General features: G+C 38.4%; 5 protein-coding genes across 5 annotated transcripts; 1 reads left to right on the top strand and 4 right to left on the bottom strand.

The window, feature by feature from the left end:
* LOC18766464 (TMV resistance protein N) lies at positions 397 to 3,828 on the top strand. Its single transcript, XM_020570917.1, has 6 exons — positions 397 to 762; positions 958 to 995; positions 1,120 to 1,552; positions 1,644 to 1,919; positions 2,032 to 3,036; positions 3,139 to 3,828. The coding sequence occupies exons 1-6, from the start codon at positions 397 to 399 to the stop codon at positions 3,826 to 3,828; spliced, it is 2,808 nt and encodes a 935-aa protein (XP_020426506.1).
* LOC18768649 (TMV resistance protein N) lies at positions 5,220 to 8,269 on the bottom strand. The gene is made up of 6 exons (XM_020570918.1): positions 8,244 to 8,269; positions 7,932 to 8,130; positions 7,548 to 7,823; positions 6,202 to 7,287; positions 5,611 to 6,099; positions 5,220 to 5,315 (listed from the first exon to the last, which is right to left on the bottom strand). Exons 1-6 carry the CDS (start codon positions 8,267 to 8,269, stop codon positions 5,220 to 5,222), a joined length of 2,172 nt encoding a protein of 723 aa, XP_020426507.1.
* Positions 8,340 to 10,223, bottom strand: LOC109950794 (TMV resistance protein N-like). Its single transcript, XM_020570919.1, has 2 exons — positions 9,730 to 10,223; positions 8,340 to 9,027 (listed from the first exon to the last, which is right to left on the bottom strand). Exons 1-2 carry the CDS (start codon positions 10,221 to 10,223, stop codon positions 8,340 to 8,342), a joined length of 1,182 nt encoding a protein of 393 aa, XP_020426508.1.
* Positions 18,327 to 21,039, bottom strand: LOC18766238 (laccase-15). Its single transcript, XM_007200129.2, has 6 exons — positions 20,843 to 21,039; positions 20,484 to 20,635; positions 20,128 to 20,372; positions 19,857 to 19,985; positions 18,819 to 19,772; positions 18,327 to 18,510 (listed from the first exon to the last, which is right to left on the bottom strand). Exons 1-6 carry the CDS (start codon positions 20,936 to 20,938, stop codon positions 18,380 to 18,382), a joined length of 1,707 nt encoding a protein of 568 aa, XP_007200191.1. The 5' UTR covers positions 20,939 to 21,039; the 3' UTR covers positions 18,327 to 18,379.
* On the bottom strand, positions 22,054 to 24,707 carry LOC18768463 (laccase-15; the record flags this gene model as incomplete). Its single annotated transcript, XM_020570674.1, has 5 exons — positions 22,054 to 22,369; positions 22,715 to 23,674; positions 23,781 to 23,909; positions 24,193 to 24,437; positions 24,544 to 24,707. Coding segments are annotated over 5 exons (1,629 nt in total), but the record flags the coding sequence as incomplete, so codon positions are not given.

Here is a 24,921-nt window from a genome sequence, read left to right on the forward strand (position 1 = left end):
TTTGGTACGTTGTGAAGAAGGTCAAAAAACGCAGTGCTACGTAAACGGACGATCCCAAGCAGAAACAAGGCAGTGCTGCGTAAACGGACGATCCCAAGCAGAAACAAATACCCTTTTCTTTTTTTTTTCTCTCCCGACTCTCATCATCTGTGAAATATACAGATAATATATATCTGTGATGAAGAGGTTCTTTTTCATTCACTCCTGCGCATTGGAGGATTTCATGGCAATGATCCATTGACCATAACCCATCTATGGTCTGAGATTATAAAAAAATAAAAAAAACCATTTATGGTAAACTTTCAAGATCACTCGCCGGCTCTGCCTTTTCCTCTATGGTCTATTTACCTGCCTTTGATCCCGTAATGAAGACCCCAGGAATTTGAGTTGACTTCCATGGCTGCTGAAGCAAACTCAAGTCCTTCTTCTTCTTCTTCTTCTTCTTGTAGAGACCGTAGATGGAAATATGATGTTTACCTCAGTTGCAGTGGCGACGACATGCCGAGGAGTTTTACAGACCCCTTAGATGTTGCTTTGACTGGGCAAGGAATTCGCACATTTAGATTTAGGAATGGAGGAGCATCTAATCCCCCAGTAATCTTCTTAAAGGCAATTGAAAATTCAAGATTTTCAATCCTTGTTCTTTCAAGAAAATACGCCCATTCAATACGGTGCTTGAATGAGCTTGAGAAGATCGTTGAATGCAGGAAAGAGATGGGACAGGCAGTTCTGGCAGTTTACTTCGACGTGGATCCAGCTGAGGTGCAAAAATAGGGTGGGAATTTGGAGCATGTTTTCGAAGACCATATAAAGAAAGTGTCAAATTGGAGTGCTGCTCTTCTTGTGGTACCCAGTCTCCCTGGATGGCATGTACGAGATCGGTGAGTAATTCTATTCTTTGCGAAAAATACAGATTTTCTGCTATCTTTAGTATGGTCACTTGTTGCTGTAGGACAGACATTCACAATTTTGTTTGTAGCACTGGACTTGAAAAGGCAAATACTTTTAACTGTTTTCACTATCTGCACTAGTAGTTCAATGAAGAAAACTACAAAAAAAAACTTCTTTGTTGTGATTCTTACAGAGTCGTGAGATTAGTGTTTAATTTCTTATGTGTAGGTACAAAGCACAAAATATTGAACTAATCGTTAAAGTTTTACGGGCTGAATTGCGTAGCTCACTACCTATTTCTCTACATGAGTGGAATAGTAAATTGCTTGAGAAAAAGAAAAGTGATGCAGTCAAGATGATTATTCAAGGCCTAAATGACAATGAGAAGAGAATTTTTCTAGATATTGTTTGTTTCTTTAAAGGAATGGAGAAAAAGCGAGTAGAGGAAATCCTAGATTGTGATGGTTGTTGCCCGTGCAGTGCAATAGAAGTCCTCATTGAGAATTCCCTCGTAACTATTCTAGACAATAAAGTGATGATGGATAGGTTCATACAAGAAACTGGGCAAGAAATTGTTAGTGCCGAGTCTCTTGGGGAGCGTGGTAAGCAAAGCAGGTTGTGGCTTACTGACGACATCCTTGATGTATTGGGGAACAATAAGGTAACTGGTTGTGTTGAAAGATTAAGCATATATAGTAGCATTTCATTTTCTATTACTCTGACTAACTTATCCGAATACTCTTGGTTAGTAGGGCACAGATGCAGTTGAAGGCATTGACATACACTTTCCTGAACTCAAAGAGGCACAATGGAACGAAGAGGCCTTCTCTAATATGCCTTGTCTTAGATTTCTCCGTATTCATGGTCTGTATATGACCGAAGTCCCCATACATCTATCTAATGCCTTAACGTTTCTCGAGTGGTGTGGGTATCCTGGAAAAGTTCTCCCACAAAGTTTTCAACCTGAGGAACTTCGCGAACTGAATTTGTGCAGTAGCAAAATCGAACGGCCTTGGGCTGGAAAAATGGTTAGATTATGGAAACAAAACAAAATGCTGTTATACCAGTTATTTTATTTGAATAGTTACTAAGGTTTGTGTATCTCTCTTTTGTTTCTCTTCTCAACAATGCTTATATAAGTTGAAATTCATCAATGTTAGCTACTCCCGAGAGCTGTCCAGCACGCCCGACTTTTCAGGTACTCCGAATCTTCAGAGATTAGATTTTGAAGGTTGTCTGAATCTGGTGGAGATAGACCCATCCATTGCTCTGCTCAAAAGGCTTATATTCTTGAGTTTTAAAGAATGTACAAGTCTAGAAAGTCTTCCATCTCCGATTGCAATGGAGTCCCTTGAAGTTTTTATTCTTTCTGGCTGTTCAAACATTAAGAAATTTCCAGAATTTGTGGTACCTATGGACCACTGGTTGGAACTTTATTTAGATAAGACAGCAATAGAAAAGTTACCGTTATCAATTGGACACCTGACTGCCCTAACATTATTAAAACTAAAAGATTGCAAGAATCTCACGTGTCTTCCAAGAAATATTCACAAGTTGGAGTCCCTCCAAACTGTCGATGTTTCTGGATGCTCAAAACTTCGAAAGCCGCCAGAAAGCTTGGGGAGGATAAGTTGTCTGGAGCGGCTTGATGCGGGTGGTACCTCCATAATCGATGTATCACCATCCATTTTCCTTCTGAAGATTCTTGAAGCTTTATCTCTTCGTGGATGTAAAGGGATTCTGCGATTGCAGTTGCCACCTGTATCTTCTTTGACACTATTGAATCTAAGTGACTGCAATCTTCAGCAGGGAACAATCCCAGCTGATATTGGTTGCTTAGCCTCATTAGTATCATTAGATCTTAGTAAAAACAGTTTTGATAGAGTTCCCACAGGCACTAGTCAGCTTACTAAGCTTCAAGGTTTGAATGTGGAGAGTTGTAAAAATCTTGAGAGTATGCCAGAGCTATCATCAAATATAGACTTCAGTGTTGGATCAGCTGGCCACTATTCACATGAAAGGCTATCTTGTCCCTCGAATTTTTTCAGAATGGGGGACTCTTGCTTGAATTTTGTTAACTGCTCCAAATTGGCTGGCAATCAAGACTGCAACAATGCATTTACAATGCTAAGGAGGTTCCTTAAGGTATTCTCCCTACCCCCGCTGTTCAATTCTCTCTCCCCTGTCTTTTATCTTCTCTCCTCCCTCTCACATATGTTTTTTAACTTTGCAGTTTATGTGGTACAGGGAAACCCTTGTCCAGGAAAGAAGTTTGAAACTATAATACCTGGCAAAGAACTTCCTCAGTATTTCAGTTATCAACATGAGGGGTCTGTAGTAAGCATGAGCTTACCTCAGAATTGGTATACGGATAAGTGCATGGGATATGCTGTTTGTGCTGTTGTTGGTTTCCGTCGATATCGTCCAGCTAACTCGCTTGGTAAATTGAGGCATGAAGCGTTTGGAACTACACATGGTCTCGGCTGTGAAGTGAAGTGCAGTAAGTCGGATATACCTGGCTTGCATCCTTTCTTACGCTGCAGCCAAGAACTAAGTCAAATTGAGTCAGATCACCTTTGGATCTCCTTTGTATCTTGTGAAAATTTTAGTACAGAGTGGAAAAACTGCTGTCGTCACCCTGAATTTTCATTTCAACCCTATGGCGCTGGCTTAGTGGTGAAGAAGAGTGGGGTTCGTTTGATATATCTGCAAGATATTGAAGATAGGAAACTAATAATGACCCAATCTAGAGGCAGTGCCTCCCCTTGTGAGGTTGTTAATGTGTGGAATAATGATTTTAGTGGATCAGAATCTTTACAAGGTGCCATTGTTCAACAATCTGACAGTCTACAGGAAATTGGTGGAACAATAAGTAACTCCAAGGTGGATGACGCAGCCTTAGACAACGTCCATTTATCAAAGAAATGTCGAAATTGATTTAGCTGGACTCTCTCTCTCTCTCTCTCTCTCTCTCTCTCTCTCTCTCATTCATTTGAACCCATCTTACAGGACTGATTGCAATTTTTTATTTTTATAATTCTTGATTCCCTCTGAGTGAAATACTGGAGTTGCAAAGACGGGAAGATTTCGGGTTGCGTCAGATTTAGGTTTAGCTAATGCAGCATTACTTGTAACAATATTATGCCTTTCGGACATGTGTATCTTTAAACTTATATTTCGCTTTTTGTCCGATATCAGTTTAAAGTTGTTATTCCTTCCAAGTTTTATTCCATAGCAAGTGAAATATTAAAGTCCTCTTAATTGAGGCATAGAAAAGGACCTATCCAAGCCAGATTCTCCACTTGGAGCACAATGACTTTGGTTAAAGGTTAAGATTGACTAACGCAACACCATCTTCGCATCACCTAATCATTCATCTCCTCTTTCTACGAGAAGAGTAAAACACTAGTAGTGGCATGCCCATCACATACAAAGAAAAGGGCAGCTTTGAGCCCAACTTAAGGGCCCAAACCAGCATTCCTTGATTGTAAGATCCCACATCAACTAACGGAGAGGAGATGATGTGCCTTATATGTGTACACCCGCATCCATCTAGCACGAGGCCTTTTGGGAGCTCACTGGCTTCGGAGTCGTAGGAACTCCAAAGTTAAGCGAGTTGGGGGCTAGAGCAATCCCAGGATGGGTGACCCACTGGGAAGTTGCTTGTGAGCTCCCAGAAACAAAATCGTGCGGGCAGAGAGGGGTGCCCAAAGCGGACAATATCGTGCTACGGCGGAGCCGATCCCGGGGTGTGACAATTTGGTATCAGAGCCACTCTGCCGTGTGGTGCGAGTGTGCCGACGAGGACGTCGGGCCCTTAAGGGGGGTGGATTGTAAGATCCCACATCAACCGACCGAGAGGGGGTGATGTGCCTTATATGTGCACATCCGCATCCATCTAGCACGAGGCCTTTTGGGAGCTCACTGGCTTCGGAGTCGTAGGAACTCCGAAGTTAAGCGAGTTGGGGGCTAGAGCAATCCCAGGATGGGTGACCTACTGGAAAGTTGCTCATGAGTTCCCAGAAACAAAACCGTGAGGGCAGAGAGGGGGCCCAAAGCGGACAACATCGTGCTACGACGGAACCGATCCCGGGATGTGACATTGATCAACAAGTAACACAGCGCAGCTGGAATACAGCCTATAAAGAGACTACGGCATCGTAGTGTTCATCAAAAACCCACAAACTCTTTTGGCATGTACAGAATGTTAACTGTTTTTGGGCAAATTTAGCAACTCCTTGAACTATTGCTATTGTCCGATGTTCTCCCCTCTTCTCTCTTCTCTCTTCTCTCTTCTCTCTTCTCTCCTATCTTTATCATTTCCCTCTTTATCCTGTCAACAATATTGCAATGTCCCCTTCAGACAGTGTATCAAGCTGCTCCGAAAACTGATAATTTTCATCAGATTCCACATCCCCTGTAATCTGTATAGTCCAAGAGAAAAAAATCCCAATACTTAACAAAGAAAAAACATATATGTAAAGTGAAAATTATAATGTGGTGGTACTTGTTATAAGCCCAAGCTAGCTAATACACTCACATGCGGCTGTGATTTGAGGAATTTGGTCATCCTTCAAGCGTTAGAGAGGTTGTATTTATGCCAGTTGAAAGAAATGATTATTTTTTTAATCTTTTGAACTGTGATTCCTCATCAAAATTGCTACCTCTTCTACTAGATCCTTCCCTACTATAACTTCGCTTGATAGTGGCACCGTGCACAGATGCAGATTTGTCATCCATAGCCTCATATGGAGAAATGTCAATGCTGGATTGAGTTGTTATATTGTCGAAATCTTCCACATCTTTCTGATATACCAAACGGACACCACACTTCTTTACAAAGCAGCAGCTTGAATTTGTGAATGAAAATGTTAACTGATTGCAACTGTTTTGCCACTCTCTGTCGAAGCTGATATCACGAGACACATAGAACAGCCATAGATGTTCCCCTACAGGTTGGACATTGGTTGCTATTAAAGGCGCAGGGTACTTTTCTTTTCCATTGACTTTCAAGTCACAAGTGACGTTCCATCCGCTGCTTGAAACCTCAAACACAGCGCATACAGCATATCCCATCCACTTATTTTTACGGCACTGCGGACGTTGCTTTACACTTACTGAACTCCCCAAGTTTTTATAGCTGAACCACCAAGGAATGTTTCTTCCAGGAATTATAATTTCGTATCTATCTTCTGGAAAAGGAACTCTCTGTACAGCATAAAAAGTTATGTTAAACACACAAAACACACAGAGAGAGAGAGAGAGAGAGAGAGAGAGAGAGAGAGAGAGAGAGAGAGAGAGAAAGAGAACCTTGAGGTACATTTTGAGCATCACAAATGCTATATCATTGCAGCTTTCTTGGTCAATCAATCCAAAGCAATTGATGAAATTAAAACAGGACCACTTCAATCTGTCCAAATTTGAAGGGCATTGCAGCATTTTCAGTGAAGTACAGCCATCTGCCATTACTTCTAAGCTTATATCTGAGGCAAGGACTGGAAGGTGCTGCAGCTTCTTGCAACCACTTAAGTACAAAATCTCAAGTTTAGAAAGTCTGCTAATGCGTTCAGGAAGGATAATAAGATGATTTCCACTTAAGTTCAATGATACTAAAGACGTTAAGCAGTCAATATCCATGGGCATTTCTCCTTCCAAAAGATTTCGATCACTTAGATCTAAGTGCATTAGAGAAGAGAGCCCTGATAGGGGAGGCACGAATGAACTCATAGGCTGGCATCTCTTCATTGGCCATGACAGAAACCGGAGAGACATAAACCATCGTTGTCCTGATTTACGTCCACGAAAAGTTAATGATTTAAGGTTCTTCAAAACGAAACTGGAAGACGGCCATTCCTTTATAGAAGTTTCACTTATATCAATCTCCTCCAAAGACTCTAGTTCCCCAAAGCTTTCTGGCAGTTTGGCAAGTTTTGGGCACCTAGATACATTTAAACTTTTAAGAGACTTCAAATTGCCAATGGTACTTGGAAGACAATTTAGATATTTGCAACCTCTCATGTCGAAAGAAGAAAGGCTAGTCAAACATTCAATTGAAGATGGTATACTTTCAATAGCAATTCCGTCTAAAAAAATCTCCCTTAAATTCTCCATAGGGCTCACAAATTCCGAAATCCTTTTAAGACTTGAGCAGCCAGAAAGAATAAAAGCCTCAAGAAGTTCCATTTCAATCTTTGCTGGAAGAATCCGTAGACTTATGCAGTTTTTAACATTTAAGGAAGTAAGCTTTTTGAGAGCTCCAACGGATGGGTGAATCTCAACTAGACTTTTACATCCCTCAAGATCTAATCTTCCAAGATTTTGGACCCCAATGCAATTCGGAATTCTTGTCAAATTTAGTGAATGACTAAGGTCGATGACTTTCAACTTGCCAAAAGTCTGTAAAATGTACAAGAAATTCATAATAAGAAGATTCACAAAAACTTATATAGAGTATATATATAGTGCCCTTCATAAGGGGATCCCGTTCCAGATACAACTGAATGGAATCCATTTCGACTTGATATCGGACAATCCATATGTCATCCATATTATTGATAATACATATAATTCGATTACAGAATTGTCAATATGGATTTCCAGTGGAGTGGGATCCCCCTTTAGAAGGGGCGTATGTTCTAGTTGTATTAGACTTATACCTTTACTCCAATCCAAAGTTGTTTAATGCTACTATGGCACATGCTGAGTTCAACAAGCTCATGGGCTTCAAAATCTGGTGGAAGATCCTTTTCAGGATAACCTCTCCATTCAAGAAATCTCAAGGAATCAGGAAGATATTTGAGTCCTCCGGGAAGGTGCACATTATGAATTTTGAGAATTCTAAGATTAGACATCTGGAAAAATGCTTCAGGATTGCATTTTGCCTCTTCTGATTCAGGAAAGGGTAGGACAATTCCTTCAACTGATTTTGTCCCCTGATAATCAAGATTAAAGAACCCGTTAACATAATGTCAGAAAGTATACAAGTCATCTGCACATTAGAAGGAAATCAAATTTAGAGAAGTAAGTAACCAGTCTCTTACCGTATTATCCCTCAAAACAGGATAGATGTCCCTAGAACGCCACAACCTACTACGCCCACCAGGTTCTTTAGATTGTTGAACTACAATTGCCTGACCCATTACTTGAAACAAATCATGCATCAACACCATGTTATCAGAAATTGTTATCAGAGACTTCTCCACAAGAACCTTTATGCCAATATCTGATTGAAAGCCACAACTGTTTAATATTTTCAGTACTTGATATTTGTACTTTCCCTTAAAGAAACATGCGATATCAAGGAAAATATTTTTTTGCTCTTCATCTAATCTATCATAACTTATTTTAAGTACCTCCATAATCTTTCTGCTACTGTCATTGTTTAACGAACAGGTATCTTTCAGTTTTATCCATTCACTTGTCCATTCATGCAGATCTCTTGTATGCAACTATGATCCCAAGACTTCAAGAGCTAGCGGAAGGCCATTGGCACAATCCACAAAACATCGAGATAAAGCTGTAAATTTTTTGTCTGGATAATCTCTTTTGAAGGCCTTCAAGCTAAAAAGTTGAATAGCTTCGTTTGCATCTAACTCCGGCACCTTAAATATTTTCACACCATGTGTAATTAGCAATTTTTCATTTGCAGTTGTAATAATGATTCTGCTCCCCGGACCAAACCAATCTCTGTTTCCACACAAGTTCTCTAACTGACTGATGTCATCCACGTCATCAAGAATGAGAAGAACCTTTTTTTGAAATAAGAAGTTTATCATGGTGGCTTCCTCATCAATGTTGTCCCAGTATTCTGAATTTTTCTTCATAAGGCTTTTGCAAAGTCTTCTTTGTAAATTGACAAGGCCATGTTTTTCAGAGACCATCTTAACGCTGAAAAATCTGCTCACATCAAATTTATCTCCAAGAGTTTTGCGAGCTATCTTAGCAATGGTTGTCTTACCAATCCCATCCATTCCGCAAAGCCCTATGAAGTGAACATCATCAGAGTCGATATCTAAAAGCGAATATAGTTGCTCCAACCTTGGCTCAATCCCAACCAGCTTTTTTGATTCCCAGAATACAGGAGGTACTTTGGTTTGTACCTTTTGAACAATTTCTTTGATGAGTCCTGGTTCATCCCTACAACAAGAAAGGAAACAAGAAGGGCAAGAGATAAATGAATCATAAATAGACAAAGAAAAGAAAGTGACACTTCTTTTTGTTTGCCTACCTGAACGGTACGTCTGCCCCCATTTAGTAAGGGGGTTTCTATTTCTTTTACTTATTTTAATTCTTTTAATTGGACGGAAATTCTACGTGATGGAAAGCGAACAGTGTCAGGGATTTGAAGATTCAATACGGCTGAGGAGACCTCTATGCCTAAACTCTCTCCTAAGCTTGGAGTAACAACAAAGGAAGGTTTACAACTCTTACCTAAACAAGGACTGATGCAACGGCGGCGACGACAGCGAGTTGGTCGGGTTAGGGTTAGATTTTGTACTAAGGGATTCCTGTAATTTGGGGTTTTTCTCCTTGACCTCCTATATTCTTCTATGTTATACTGTTTCGATTGCACGGCATTTCTAAACCTCCACTAGACCGGGAAATTGTGTGCCAACATATATGTTGCCATATTGTTAATCTGGAAATGCGTTATTATGACATTTGAGAACGACATTATTTATAACAAGAATAAATGCCTCAAATTGACAGATTGACAGCGTGACAAGATTAAATTGTGACTTCTATTTGTTGTCATGAATACATGTGGTAATGAAGTGCTTTGAAGTCAGTTCATTTATAAAAAGGTTGGAGTTAAGGGAAGAAAGAATTAATACTAACTTATCCTTTGCAGTCCACCCTATAAGATTAGCGACTTTTGTTAAAGCCGCTTTCCAGTCTCTCAGCTTATTTGTGTCAAACCTTTTTTCATGGTCACTGAAGGCTTTCGCCAAGCTCCCCGTTTGTTTTCGAACATCAGAAGGTTCCAAATCATAGAAAATTGGCAGAACTGTGTCTCTCGCTTCCATGCATTGAAGAATTTGTAGGAGTTCATCAAGGCACCATGTTGAAGAAGCATAATTTGGAGAGATAACAATGATGGCTAACCTTGATTCTGTAATTGCTGAGGACAGTTCTGCAGGAATCGGTTTTCCTATTTCAAGTTCAGGGTTATCCAAGAAAGTTCTAATTCCTAGATATTTCAGTTCCTCATATAAATGGGCTGTAAAACGCTTGCGGGTGTCTTCACCACTAAAACTCAAAAAGACATCATATTTCCATTGAATAGCTCTAGGAAAAGACGATGAAGAGGCTCTTTCGGTGCTCAACGCCATGGGAGACTTACTAGTTTCTCATCTCAGTACGAATTAACCGAACATGCTGCCAAAGCAATATGAGATTAATATCACAAGCAATTGGCTGGAGACCTTGTAACTAAAACAAGCAATTTGCAGAGTGCTTACGATTCATTTTGTTAATTAAAGACAACAAAAATAGTTTTACCTGCTGCTGTTTGATCTAATCTGCAAAACTATACTCCCCAATGTATGTAACATCTTCAAAGTACAATCTCTCAGTCTTTTCAACTATCGCAAATGTTTGAAACGAAAAATCAATTACCAAAAAAAAAATATTCAGCAATACCATGACTCAGAACTACACACTGAATAAAAATAGGGAGATAGATAACCAAGGGCGAGCTGTTAGCAAATCAAAATACTTTGGGATTCTAACTTGAGTTTATATAATAGAAAAAAGAGACTGAGAACTCACAAAATCACGACTGAAGTAAGCAACAATAAAGTGACTGACTGGCTGGAGTCCACGAGAGAAACACAACTGCCTTGGTAGAATCTAGTCGTTACTAAAAACAGCAATACCATTGCTCAGAAACTCATTATAACCTGGGCTTGTGTGCAAGGAGCGAAAACAAAGAACTCCCAACGGAAATGTCTTATGATTAGCTGAAATCCACCAGAGAAACACAAGTGTGTTGGTGGACACTGGTGCTATGGGCGATGAAGCCAACGGTTGCGAGAGTTGAACCAAGCGTGGCCAACAAAGCGTTCAAGGCTCTCTCTTGGCAAGTCCGCAAAATGTCTACATCATCATAATAAAAGCTCTTGTAGATAGATTATTCCACATCATCATAACTTTTCCTTTGAACCGTAGTTTTGGAGCCATATGTGCCAGCCAAGGTGCATAGGCACTCTAAGAACAAACAAAAGCACAGTGGTGGCCTCCCCCCTTCCCCCTGCTTGACATCCAAGTTCGAAACCCCAATGGTTTTCTTTCCTCCCAAGTAACAAAGGAAAAAAAAAAAAAAAAAAGCAGCCATAATTAAGCACACAAAAATTGGACTTTTGCCGTTGCAGATACTTCCCTGTCCAACTTAGCATATCATATCACCAAGGTCAAGCCGCCCTTGGGTGATTTAACACCCAGGGCCAAAGTTTAAGAATATGCCCTTTATAAACAAATAAATAAATATAATTATAAATTTTTTATCAAATAATAAATTTTATTAAAATTATAAGAGTTTACAACCAATAATATAGAATACTTTGAGCCTCATTAAAACTTTGTTTGAGGAAATTCTCCAAATGATAAAGTTGGCCTTTGAGATTAGATTGTATCAGTCCCGTTCTCTTGGATCTAATCTAAGGGTTCAGAAAAAACTAGTTAAAAATTAAGATATTAATTTAACTTAATCAAAAACCGAAATTTAAAAAATAAATAATAAAAGTTCACTATTGGAACAAGAACACGTTCAAAGGAGAAAATCATGAACGTGTTCTTCCTCCCATTGCCACCACAGCATCTTCGATGACAGGACCCGCCCCGGAATTTCCCAGAAACCGAAGCGGACCCCGTCTTTGTTCCGACATCTTTCCGATGTCGGGCCCACATATTAAAAACCGAGAGTCTCTACCAAAATTTTGGCAGAGTCTCCCCTGTAATTTAAGCAAACCCAACAAAATTTTCAACCTGCAACATATATAAAATAAAAATTCCAACCAGCAGCATGCTTTCATAATTCAACAAAACATACTAAATGGCCTCATGCCTCACAAGTAAAATCTACCATAGGCGATAACAGAGCATCTACTGAATTTAGATTACAAGAACAGTTGAGTAGAAGAAATTACTCAAATCCTAATTAGGAAGGTTCACAGTTCGAGCCTCGTACACCACTTGCACGCTTCCTGGAGCGACTACTGGCTAGGGGGCGCAAAACAGAAAACATGTTGTTAATGTATTCATTTTGAGTTATTTCTTTTGGCTTCCCTTGACAATTTTGTAATAGGATTTTTATTATGTTTATCAAGCTCAAGCTTAGATTAAGAATAGCTTCTCTAGGTGTTCTTAACTAACAACTATCCTATGGAGATTCAAGCAATTTGACAAAGGTAAGTATGCATTGCATATCATGGCATTAAAACTATTTTTATAAAATGATGACTAGTCATCTGTTTCTCGTATGACTAGTCATCCTTGCTCTGTAGGATTTCCAGCTGGATAACAAACCTTTTTGTCCTATTCTCCTTTCTCTCTCTGCTGCCATGTGGGTATTCTGACCTAAGTGAATTTTGGTCTTTAAAGGCTATCAATTTCCTCTTTTGGAGCCGTCACTTTTGTAGGCAAGTTTTGGAAAGTTTCTTTGTAAACTTTCTCTTCTTCCTCAAGTGTAACCTTCATATTTTTCATCTTTGAGTTTTCCAAAATGTTTCCTTTTGAAAACTGCATTTGAAATATGAAAACCTCATCTTGCTAGATCAAACACTCTCATATATATATCTAGGTCAGATTCAAGATTGATTTTTTCAAAAGTATGGTTTCTTGAAGAAATTGTTCATTCTCCTTTGAATCCAAATTCTGGTTTCGGTTTGAGTTGGAGCTTGTAAGCTAGTGCCATGGGATGAACGAGCTGGAGAAGGAGCTGTCATTGCCATGATGAACTGAGCTTCAAGCTTTGCTAAGTTGGAGAAGAAGATTGCACGAAGGAGGTATTGCTCATCTACCTAAATAGACCTAGGTGTTTCTTGAGCTTGATTGTGTTTCCTTTGTAAGAATCTTTTTCTACTTAGTGGATTGCCTGGTCGGTTGATGACCCCCAGTTTTTCTCAATGGTGGGTTTCTGGGTGAACAAATTCTGCTTTGCATATCTGTAATTTTTCTGGGTTTATGTTCTTGGTAGTTGACTAGTCATCTGTATCTGATGTTTGCTGTTTACTTGATTAAGATGATTTCACACACTTTCACTATAGTTGTTGCTAGCACTGGGGATGCCTAGATTGACGGGTCCTTCTGAGTGCCTAGGTTGTCACTAGTAATCTTCTAGTGTTGCAGGTACCTTGTGGCATGATTTGTGTGCAATCTTGATTGTGATTGTTTATGACTATCAGTTGACTAGTCATAAGTGTGCTTGGTCAAGTTCTAAAGTGTGTGAAGGTCATTGTGTCCTGGTTGTGTCATTTAAATTACCCCTCGTCACCTGAGTACCATTTTCACATGTGAGTGGACAAAAACAAGATTTGCAGTTAAAAACAATATAGTAACCCCACCGTGTAAAAATAAAGCTCAAGACATGCAGGTTCACAATTCAATATTTAATTACTCAAAACATAATTCATTTAAAACTTTTCAAGACACAAGTCATCTCATTCGTAAACCCCATTCTCTCAATCTTACTACTCCTGCCAAACCACTGAAAAACTCTAATTCTTCACTCACTCAACTATACATATACATATAAATAAATAAATAAATAAATAAATATATATATATATAACTATACATAGCTATACAATATACTCATCACACTACCTAGGTACCGGGGAAACAATCCAACTGGGGGATTGTTTGACTAGTCCGCAGGATTTCCAGGTGATATCCTGCGTTTAGGGATGAGCGGTCCAACCGGGGGACGAAACTCTAAAGCTCACACACCGAAACATCCAACGTCATGTGTAGCTCCCAAACTATGTCCTACGCGTGCAGACTAGATCATTACACACTGGAACATCCAACCCCATAGGTGATGACCCTAAACACTATACAGAGTCTTTCCACACGCCGGAACATCCAACGCCGTTTATGGAAAGTGTCTCACACGCCGGAACATCCAACACCGCGAGTGAGACGAATAATCTATTCTTCCCACACTCCGGAACATCCAACGCCGCGTGTGGAAAGTCTAATAATTGGGGAAGGTACTTACATAGTGTAATCATACAACTTCTCTCAACAAGTTCTTCCACAACACACTTCAACAACCCAAGTATCTTGTCTATAGAGAATATATATATATATACTTTCCCAAAATCCTTATAAAATACACTCTCGATACCCAAAATGCCCAACTCACAATATATTGCCAAAACGCTATACAAACATCAAGTTCAACTCATGAATATAATATATTCAATAAACCATTAAAAATATTATGCATAAATCTTTCATCAACAAAACCATGCATATGATTGAAAACAAAGTCCACTCACAAATATTCCCACGTTGCCTGACCACGTGAGGGTCCTACCTGCTGAGTACGTGCAGTCGAAACACCTATTTTGAGATACGAACCTTTAATTAATATAAAATCACATCGAAGCGGAAATCACAAATTAAATACTTAAATCCCCAAATTCCAGTACGTGCACGTTGAAGAAGGTATCCTAAGGTCTGATTACAGGTTTAGGAATCGTTTACGATTGTACGGTTATTGCTAACCCGCAAACTTTGCATTATTGAATCGGAACATCCGGGGCTCTGATTCATAATCTGTGAAGTCCCATACGGTCCTTGGAATACCTAGAACAACATATTTTAATTCAGAAAATATCTAACGCTCAGAACATATCGAACCTGGATAACGCACAATATGCGAAAATCCGTTCGATAGTCAAAAGATGTCCGAATTGAGATCCGCGAATTCCTATGCACTCGTGACAACCTAAGGATCTCATCGGATCAAATTGCAGCTTCACCAGCCTCACCCATGCGCTGCCACAGGCGTTGGCAGCGCGTGGGTGTGTAGAGTAAATTCCGGTAACGGAAAAACTCCACACCCGAGCTCACCCTTCCTATCCTAGCTTCTACTCAAGGTCAGGATCACTTCATTCAACTACAGGAAGGTCCAATTCGGACGGCAACTGGCCGGAATTTCACTTTGAAATCCAGCCAAAACTTAGGTTTTCAAATCGATTTTCTAGACAACAAATCGGTCCAAACCTATGCAACAGTCAGCTAGAACTCGAAAAATGGATGAGAAACCATACCTCACTCACCGGGTTTGGGCGGCGGAGACTGCGGCGCGGCGACGGAAAAGCTCCGGTTCGAACCAGTCGAGCTCGTGGTTGGAGTTCGTGGTTTCCGATGGGGAAAGCTGGCAAGTCTTGATCAGGACGTCGAGGGGAGTCGATCTGGACCGGTGGCGTGCCTGGCCGTGGCCAGTGCTGGGAGAATCGCAGAGAGGAAGAATTGGCGTCGAGGAGAAAGAGAGATTGAGGAGAGAGAGAGAAAACTGATCGCTTGAGGAGAGAGAGTGTTGAGGTGAAAAATCTGATTTTTACCAAACTTTTCAAAATAATTACAGTTTTGCCATTGATAATGTTTTGATCGCCAAATCTTCGTTACAACTCCGTTTCAAGCCTACCTCGTGTCTACGAATTCGTCTCAGTACCACCTACCCAAAAATACCATTCGTGGTCCCAAAATCCTTCCGGATAAGAAAATGACTAATTTACCCCTACCCCAAAGGTAAATTCGTAATTTCACGTTAAATCAATTAAAATAGACATTTAATTTTGGAGTCGGGGTGTTACATCCGATTCCGGCGTCGTAGATGACCCTTTGCAGACATGATGATACTTGAGCCACCTATAGTCAGTTTAATGCAAAGGCATAATCTGATTTTTTTTATTTTTTATTTTTTGTAGACCTAAACAGTTTTTCTAATTTGGCTCTTTCACTTTTTCGGTTTCTACAATTGGGTTTCCTCCTCTTTTACTGGTTAACATGATTTCCATGAATCTTATACCATCAAGAAGCGGTTAACATGTGAATAGGAAGCGGTCTTGGGTGGGCATCTGCAATTACATCATCTGAATTTTTATTTTTATTTTTTTGCAGACCTTCATTCATTTGTTTATTTAATTCTAGTTTTCCCTTTGTTTATTACATATCGATCGTATTAAATTGAGAGGGGATGGATGGATGGATGGATTTGAATTTCGTATGGGACACCAGGTACAGAAAATATCGGGCTGGGCCGGGCTGGGTTTTTTTAGAAAATTCAAAGCCCAAGCCCGACCCATGAGCCGGGCTTGAGAAAGCCCATCAGGCCGGGCCTAAACGGGCCCTACTTCATTTAAAAAAAATCATAAACTTAATCATAATGGCATTTTAGTCCATATTTGAGATTAAACTCACTTAATTCTAATATTTTCACATCAAACCAAATTCATGAAACATCCAATAAAGTCACACAACTTATAAGATTTTCCACAAAAATAATAAAACTAAGTATTATTTTTGAGATTATTACATAATTAGATCGTAATACATTTTAAGAAATAATTTTAAAAAATAATAAGTATCAAAAAATAATTTTTTTTATAGGATGGTATGAATAAATATGCAAATATTTGGTGATATGTTCAAGAAAAGCATGATTATATTTGGTGGTACGATTATGTTTCATGATATGATTATATTTGGTGATGTGATATGTTGTTCATCTTATATATATATATGACACAAATTAATGTGCTAATCATCCAATTATAAACTAGGAATGAGTAAAGAAAAGTAAATGAAATGAAACAAATTATATATGTGATTTAAGTGATATAATCCTAATCCTAAACTCTTATTTATACACAATTATATATGTATGCGGCCTAACGGGCCGGACTTTTATGGGCAGGCAGGGCTGGGCTTTCTTGGGCTTAATCGAGCCTGGCCTATGGGCCGGGCCGGGCTTCAGACTCCCAAGCCCAAGCCTAGCTTGGCTCAAGGTGGGCTGGGCCATCTCAAAGCCCATAACAGGCCGAGCCGGGCTTTTTTTAAAATGGGCCGAGCGGGCCCCCATTGGCCTATGAGCCCGCGGGCCAAATGATGAGGCCTAGCGCCAGGGTCGGGGTTACTGGGGTGGCATTGGCTTCGGAGTTGCTGTAGCGGTGATGGAAGGAAGAACCTTGGTTTTTCTGCCCTGAACATGTTGTTTGAGTGAAGTGTTATTATTTCTTTTTTAACTTTTAGTTTTTGGCTAAGTTAAATTAATATTGTATGTAGTAAAAGTAAAAGTAAAATTTATTTTTAAAAAGATTTTTGTGAACCCTTAGATCTAATCTAAGAGTGGGTGACCACAAGTTTCTTGGACTATAGGGTCCAAGAAAACGAGACTCTAGATTGTATATACTTCATTGAGGTTAATTTTATCATTTGCATAAGTTTTTTTTTTCTTCAATGAAATCATTAATTTTTGGACAAACAATCAACGAAAAGGGATTTTGTGAAAACAAACTAAAACCTCAGGGAGTGTTCGTGTACTTTTTGAGACTTGAGGGGGTTTTGTGAAAACAGAAGAAACCACATGAGGCGGTGTTAGTGTAAATAACTCTTCAAAATTTTCATTGTCTTCATCATCTCAATATTATCAATATTTTGACCAAATGTTGTTGAAGTGTGAGAAATTATCATCGTCAATATTTTTCAATATTATTGTCGATATTATCGATACTTATACGATTTGTGTATAGTATGTTCCAAAATATCCTAAACCCGAAAAAATGATAATATTCTCGATATTTTATCGATAATTTAGTCCTTGCATGTCACAACTTCTCATAGACAGCATTACAAAAACACTATAATAGGCTATAATAGGCTATAATAGCGTTATATAATAGTGTTTTGGACGTATTATCATATGTCTGTCTTCCATAGCGGTTTCTAAACGCTACCATTTCCTTTTTAATGGCTTTTCAAAAGTGCTGTCAAAGTTTTCATAGCTATGCATCAAAACGCTGTTATAGGGGACCGCAACATTTTTGGATTGCCACGAAACACTACTTTTTTTTATAGCACTTTTACCCCTGGGTTATCAGAATGATGAAAAATGAAGGGGAGAGAAGATTGCATATTACATTGATGGCATCGTCCCCTCATTAACCGTTTTCTTTCCATCAGATTTGGAAGAACCGGTGGATATTGTGTCATGCATGATTCGAAAAAGGTTATTTCATATATGTTCATGTCGTTCAATTTCATATGACCAAAAGATAAAATAAAATCTGTGTAATTATAATGTCAATTCAATCAAATGCAGTCTTTCCTAATATAGCAACCAACCAACGTACATTATTTAACATCAGCCAAGCCAATTCTATTTGCTTTTCTTAATCTATAATAAATTACAAAAACAAAGTATTTTTTTTTTCACTATCGTATTGTATATAAACACAATATAATTATGGTCAAATTCTTAGCATGGTGGCATTTCTTGTGGTGCGGGCAGCAACTTTTCCTTCTTGTGTTTTCCGTTCTTTACAATGAAAACGGTGTTCATTCCCCATGTTAGGTGACGCTCCAAATGGCAGTGCAAGAACCATACTCCTGTACAATATTGGAAATTTTTTTTTATCACAGTGCGTACCAATTAATAAAAACCAATTAATAAAAATGAAATAATAACGATAACTTGTATACACCAACTATTATTAGATTAATTAACTAGCTCTTATCATTTTCATCTCCTTTGATATAAATATATGCTGTACTTATCTAATATAAAAATTATGGAGCAAGGGGCTGGTAACTCATGATCAATCTTATATAATTTATTTAACAAATATTAATATTAATATAAATAGTCAATTACTAGTCGAAAGGGGCTTATAACTCAGCTGGTTAAGAGTATTTACCTGGATTGTTGGTTTTGAATCTGATGGCGGTCCAGCCATTTATAGGCACAATCACAGTGTTCCTGTGAGGAGGGTCAACGAGATTGTAATTTAAGGGGTCCTTGTCTTGGTCAAAATTCCCAAACCCTCTTCCAACAATATAGAAGCTAAACCCATGCAAATGCATTGGATGATCAATCCCAGCAACCAAGTTCGTGCCTTGAAAAACACATTCCACAATTGACCCATAATCAAAAACCTTCACCTTTGTCCCTCTCTTTGGTGTTTGTAAAATCAATGGCAGATCTTCACCTGTAAAATTATACACCAGTGGCGGAAAATCTGGGAAACCTTCTCTAAACACCCCATTAATATGATAATAATATGCTTCTAGGATGTCAATTGTTGTGGGGTCCACAAAACTTATGTTGTTCATGCTAGCAGCTAGGCGGGTCCCATTTGGTCCTTCGCAAGAACTATTTGGGCAGGGAAATGTGTTGACTGAAACTGTTGAGATTAATCTAGTGGTGATGTTTTTTGGGACGTCAATTGGGTGGTCTTCATTGGCTAGGCTTCTAAGGCTATCAAAGAAATTGAAGGCTGCATTTGTGTCATTGTAGTAAGGAAGGTAAGGTAATATTGGAGGGCTTGAAAATGGAGTGGAATTTCTATTGTTGTATTGTACTATTGCTGTGGTTGTGGTGTTGTCAAAAGCAACAGCAGGACTGCTTGAGTAAGCCCTAGCGGCCATGTAATATTGGCCAACTTGTTGGTTTGTGAGCAGCAAGGCATCTAGCGTTTGTCCCGGTGATATTGTGATGTAATCTCTTGTCACTGGCTTTGTGTAGCTCCCATCTGCTCCCACCACTGTGAGGTTATGGTTTGCGATTGAGAAGAAGAGAATGCTGTTCATTGCGGCGTTTATTATCCGGAGCAGATAGGCCTTGTTTTCATCCACGAAGAGTTTGAATGTTTCTGCAAAAGGATAATTTTGATTTAATGAAGTAGTGGATGGATGAAACTATTTTGAACAGTGAAAGGCTTGATTAAATTGTGGACCTGATTTTGAGCATGGATAGAGGTCACCAGGCTGACCATTGATGGTGTGAGCATCAGAAACATTTGGTTCTCCTCCGGTTTGAACGAATTCTTCAAATACCTCCATTATGTCCCTTTTCCACCACTGACCTGCGTTTTCAACAAGAGCTTAAGCTGTTGGTGAAGAGGCTCAATTATTGTTATCCGAAAAAGAAAGAAAAAGAAAAGAAGATGCTCAATTATTGCTTGTAATTAGGAAATGTCGAGTATAAAACTTAAGAACTAGAATTACCTAATATAATTGGCACTTCCTCATGAGGCTGGGGAAATGGATAGCTAGCTCCACGTTTTGGATAGACAATAATTGCTCCGTAAACTGTGGCTCGAGACCAGTCACTATGTGCATGCCACCAGATGGTTCCTTCTTCTTCAGAAAATATAATATTTTGCTTGAATTTATGCCCAGGCTGAATTGGACATTGTGTGATGTATTCAGGACCATCTGACCATGGATACCTCGGTTGCTTTACTCCATGCCTGTGTCAAAAAATAACAAAATTTAACTACTACTCAAAGCAAATTAATCAACCCATCAAACCATTTCGAGAAAAAAAAAAATTATTCAAGTTAAATTAAATTCATATATACCAGTGGATAGTGATGTTGTATCTGCCGTTGTTGTGGACATTGACATAGATTGTATCACCTTTATGAGCTTGTAAAACTGGTCCAGGAAATTTTCCATTTACTGTCAATATTTCCTTGGTGCTGCACAACCTTGTATATGTAGCTTCTTTCACCTATATTAACAAAGCATATGCACGCGCAAAATAGGCATGTAATTAAGTCTGAGAATTTCAAGAAATGAATTGACAATGAAGACTGACAAGGAGGAATAAGCAATATGATCTTTTATGCATCCATTGATGGAAAATTAGGGTCATAAAAACATAACGTATGCACGTAACAAATTAATGAAAACATGAACATTGATAGAATCCAATTACCACAAAATGATAATTATGGGATGACGCTTGGCAATGGAGAAACACAAGTAGAAGAGATAAAATCTGCAGGGCAGAGTTCCTCTTTCCAGACAACATTTTGTTCGGACGTATGAACACAAGTATCAATTTCTTCTGCTCTTACTACTCTACTGAGTTAATTTTGAAAGCTTTGTAGCCTGTTGAATTTATAGAAAAAGATAATGACAGAATGAAGTCAAGCTTTGTAGTTTGATGGATGTGATAGGAATGATTCTTTAATTCAGTGGGTCACTTTACTAACAAGTAAAAGATTATGGAAAATAACAGGCAATTGAATTAAATGTTTACTGTTTTTAGTATCACGAACGTGACTTTTGCAGTTTCACAAATTTGGTTCGAATTGTTGAACCAATTGGGAAGGGATTGGTTTGGTTGAGTTGATGGTAGGAGGTAGAACTATATATCATCCGACGAACTAGAAATCTTAATCGGGCAAAACTTTGGGACCATCTTGCGCAAAACTTTGGGAAATTGTTTTGATGTTTAGACCATCAATTTGGCCTCTTTCATTTTCAATGATAATAATGCAGACTCAGCTATGTTTGACATTTATGCCATCAACTAGCATTTTGAGTATGTCTAGTTGTCTACCATAGAAATTGATGGTAGCTATACTATTCTTTTTTACTACGTAAGACACCAAAAATAGGAATAATCCACTTTAAGCAGTTAAGTAGGAGGTATATGCTTGACTACAACTGCAAAATTGTTAGCTATAGCTACTGTTTCCACTTATATATTGTTGATAAATCTGAAAGGGACATTGAAATTGAGCACCGGAAATGTACTAATCAGGTCTTGAGGTATTTGCAAGGGATCAAGATTGTATAGGCTCATGTACATACATTTTGACATTCTGACATTCGGAAGTGGTTGGATATTCAGTTTCGGACTTTGTTGCTGTGTAGACACAAGGAAGTTTACTTCAGGATACATCTTTCTTCTTTCTGGAGGGTGATGTATCCTGGAAAAGTACGTGGCACGCTATGAAGCTACAACATTATGGTTTAGAAATTTTATCACATGAGAAGATTGTTGATTCTTTAGCAATATTTTTACTAAAGGTTGTTGATTCTTTAAGGATTACTAAGTAGTCGCAATTTTTTTCTAATTTTTAAAAGTTTACAAATTCGTGTATCTAGCATTATTCTTACACAATTCATTCCATTATGTTACACAATTTTATTGTAGTTCGGTTATTCATAATCATTAAACAATTTATTTCGTAACTAATCGATTTTCTTCCATTACAATAAAAACTATTTGTAGGAAATGCTATGATATCCAATTCTTTATTTTTATTTTTTTAATTTTTTTAAAAGGGCAATGGCGAAGCCAATTTTGGACAAAGTCCTAATTAACAGGGTGGCATTCTTGGTGGCGGAGGCAGCAACCTTTCCTTCTTGTTTTTTCCGTCCTTTACAATGAAAACTGTGTTCATTCCCCAAGTTAGGTGATGCTCCAAATGGCAGTGCAAAAACCATACTCCTGTTTTATCAGGTAAATGAGAAAAATGATTACAAGTAAATAAATAAATAAAAATCATTGAAAATAAAATAAATAACAACTTGGATTAACTTGCAGTTAGGAGACATCGTTCATGTTTAGCCTTTTTCGTTTAGTTGTTTCTATTTCTATCCATCTTAAGCGAAAAAGATTCCAAGTTCGAGAAAAAAAACCAACAATATATTTGGTAATCGATATAATTTTTCGATTTTTGTTTTTGGGAATCAATTTCCTGACTAATCTAATGTTCTTAGGAAAAATAAAAACAACACAGATATATTAGATAGCCATTAATAATTAATTTTAGGGCATATGCTATATACTTACCCGGATTGTTGGCATGGAATCTAATGGCGGCCCAGCCACTTATGGGCACAGCGACAGTGTTCCTAAGAGGAGGATCAATGAGATTATAGTTTAATGGGTCCTTATCTTTGTCAAAATTCCCAAACCCCCATCCAACAATGTAGAAGCTAAACCCATGCAAATGTATTGGATGATCTATTGGTGCACCCAAGTTTGTCCCTTGAAAAACAAGTTCCACAATTGACCCATATTTGAAAACCCTTACCTTTGTCCCTCTCTTTGGAACTCGTAAAAAGAGGGGTAGATTTTCCCCTGTAAAATTAAATACCAGAGGTGGAAAATCTGGGAAACCCTTTTTATATATCCCATGAATATGGTAATAATAGGCTTCTAGAATGTCTATTGTTTTAGGGCTTACGAAGCTTATATTGTTCATGCTAGCAGCGAGGCGGGTCCCGTTTGATTCTGCACATGAATTGTTTGAGCATGGGAATGTGTTGATTGAAACTGCGAAGACTAATCTATTGGTGATCTTTATTGGGACGTCAATTGGGTGGTGTTCATTAGCTAGGCTTTTAAGGCTATCATAGAAAGTGAAAGCTGCATTTGTGTCATTATAATAAGGAAGGTGAGGCAATGGAGGTGTTGAAGAAAATGGAGTAAAATTATTCCCAATTTTTTTATATTCTACTATTGCTGTGGTTGTGGTGTTGTCGAAGGGAATAAGAAGAGTGCTTGAGTACGCCCTAGCAGCCATGTAATATTGACCAACTTGCTGGTTGGTGATTAACACGGCATCTACGGTTTGTCCGGGTGAAATTGTCATGTAATCTGTTGTCACTGGCTTTGTGTAGCTTCCATCAACTCCCACCACTGTGAGGTTATGGTTTGCAATTGAGTAGAAGAAAATGGTGTTCATTGCGGCGTTTACTATACGTAGTAGATAGGTCTTGTTTTGATCCACAAGGAGCTTGAATGTCTCTGCAAAAAGAAGTGGATTTGATGAAGAAATTTGAAAAGTACAAGACTTGAATGCTAATGAGGATAATTTTATGGAGAGATAAGATTTATATAAAAATGTGTATACCGGATTTTGAGCAAGGATAGAGGTCTCCTGGCTGACCATTGATCGTGTGAGCATCGGAAACATTCGGAGGTCCTCCAGTTCTAATGAATTCCTCCAATACCTCCCTTACATCTCTCCTCCACCACTGACCTGCGTTTTCAACAAGCTTATTTGAACTTAGCTACTCAAAAAATTCTTGACTAGTGCTCAACATTCTTCCTCATGTGTGAATCGATCATTTGTGGAATGATCTTAGAAGTGACCTTAAAATATTGATGCCTCTGATCACCGTGTTAAAGTTAATCTGGTACCGTATTAAAGATTAAATCAATCACTTGGACAAACAAATTGATCCCTTCACAGAGAATCCAAGTTTAATTACACATGTTGAGTATAAAACATGATTATATTAATATGAATTCATGCATGTTACCTAATATTATTTGCACTTGTTCATGAGGCTTGGGAAAAGGATAGCCAGCTCCACGTTTTGGATACACAAAGATTGCGCCATGAACTGTGGCTCGAGCCCAGTCATTGTGTGCGTGCCACCAGATCGTTCCTTCCTCATTAGAAAATATAATCGTTTGCTTGAATTGGTCCCCAGGTTGAATTGGACATTGCGTGATGTATTCAGGACCATCTGACCATGGATTCCTGGGTTGCTTCACTCCATGCCTGGCAACAAAATTACAAAAACTAATCCCTCCAAATTAATGGACTCAACCCATTTATAGTATCAAATTAAGTCAAATTGGATTATATTATCAAAATTACATATTACCAGTGAATGGTGATGTTGTGGCTGCCTTTGTTATGGACATTGACGTAGATCGTATCACCTTTGTGAGCCTGTAAAACTGGTCCAGGAAATTTTCCGTTTACTGTCAAGATTTTCTTGGTGCTGCAAAGCCTTGTGTATGTAGCTTCTTTCACCTTCTTAAAAAAAAAAAAAAAATGGTTAAGTCAGTTTGGGTAATTAAGCAATCCTAAAGCAAAGCATTTTAACCAAAAAAAAAAAAAACAACAACAAAAGAAAAAAAGGTTCTTGAAGAAAGCATGCACATACTACCCAATTATAATGGGTTGATGCTTGGCTGTGAATTAAGAAGACAAGTAGCAATGACAAAATCTGCAGGGCAGAGTTCGTCTTTCCGACCTT

The sequence above is a fragment of the Prunus persica genome, chromosome G8 (genome assembly GCF_000346465.2).
Source record: "Prunus persica cultivar Lovell chromosome G8, Prunus_persica_NCBIv2, whole genome shotgun sequence".
NCBI classification, from domain to species: Eukaryota; Viridiplantae; Streptophyta; class Magnoliopsida; order Rosales; family Rosaceae; genus Prunus; species Prunus persica.

Coding starts and splice junctions, on each gene's coding strand:
- LOC18766464 (XM_020570917.1), top strand. CDS start 397: ATGGCTGCTGAAGCAAACTCAAGTCCTTCTTCTTCTTCTTCTTCTTCT. Junction 763..957: donor TCGACGTGGATCCAGCTGAG/GTGCAAAAATAG, acceptor GCTGTAGGACAG/ACATTCACAATTTTGTTTGT. Junction 1,920..2,031: donor GGCCTTGGGCTGGAAAAATG/GTTAGATTATGG, acceptor TGCTTATATAAG/TTGAAATTCATCAATGTTAG.
- LOC18768649 (XM_020570918.1), bottom strand. CDS start 8,269: ATGACAGTAGCAGAAAGATTATGGAG. Junction 7,288..7,547: donor AACTTTGGATTGGAGTAAAG/GTATAAGTCTAA, acceptor TACATTTTACAG/ACTTTTGGCAAGTTGAAAGT. Junction 6,100..6,201: donor TGCTCAAAATGTACCTCAAG/GTTCTCTTTCTC, acceptor TATGCTGTACAG/AGAGTTCCTTTTCCAGAAGA.
- LOC109950794 (XM_020570919.1), bottom strand. CDS start 10,223: ATGGCGTTGAGCACCGAAAGAGCCTCTTCATCGTCTTTTCCTAGAGCT. Junction 9,028..9,729: donor GGGTGGACTGCAAAGGATAA/GTTAGTATTAAT, acceptor TTCTTGTTGTAG/GGATGAACCAGGACTCATCA.
- LOC18766238 (XM_007200129.2), bottom strand. CDS start 20,938: ATGTTGTCTGGAAAGAGGAACTCTGCCCTGCAGATTTTATCTCTTCTA. Junction 19,773..19,856: donor CTATCCATGCTCAAAATCAG/GTCCACAATTTA, acceptor ATCCTTTTGCAG/AAACATTCAAACTCTTCGTG. Junction 18,511..18,818: donor ATTCAAAACCAACAATCCAG/GTAAATACTCTT, acceptor AATATTGTACAG/GAGTATGGTTCTTGCACTGC.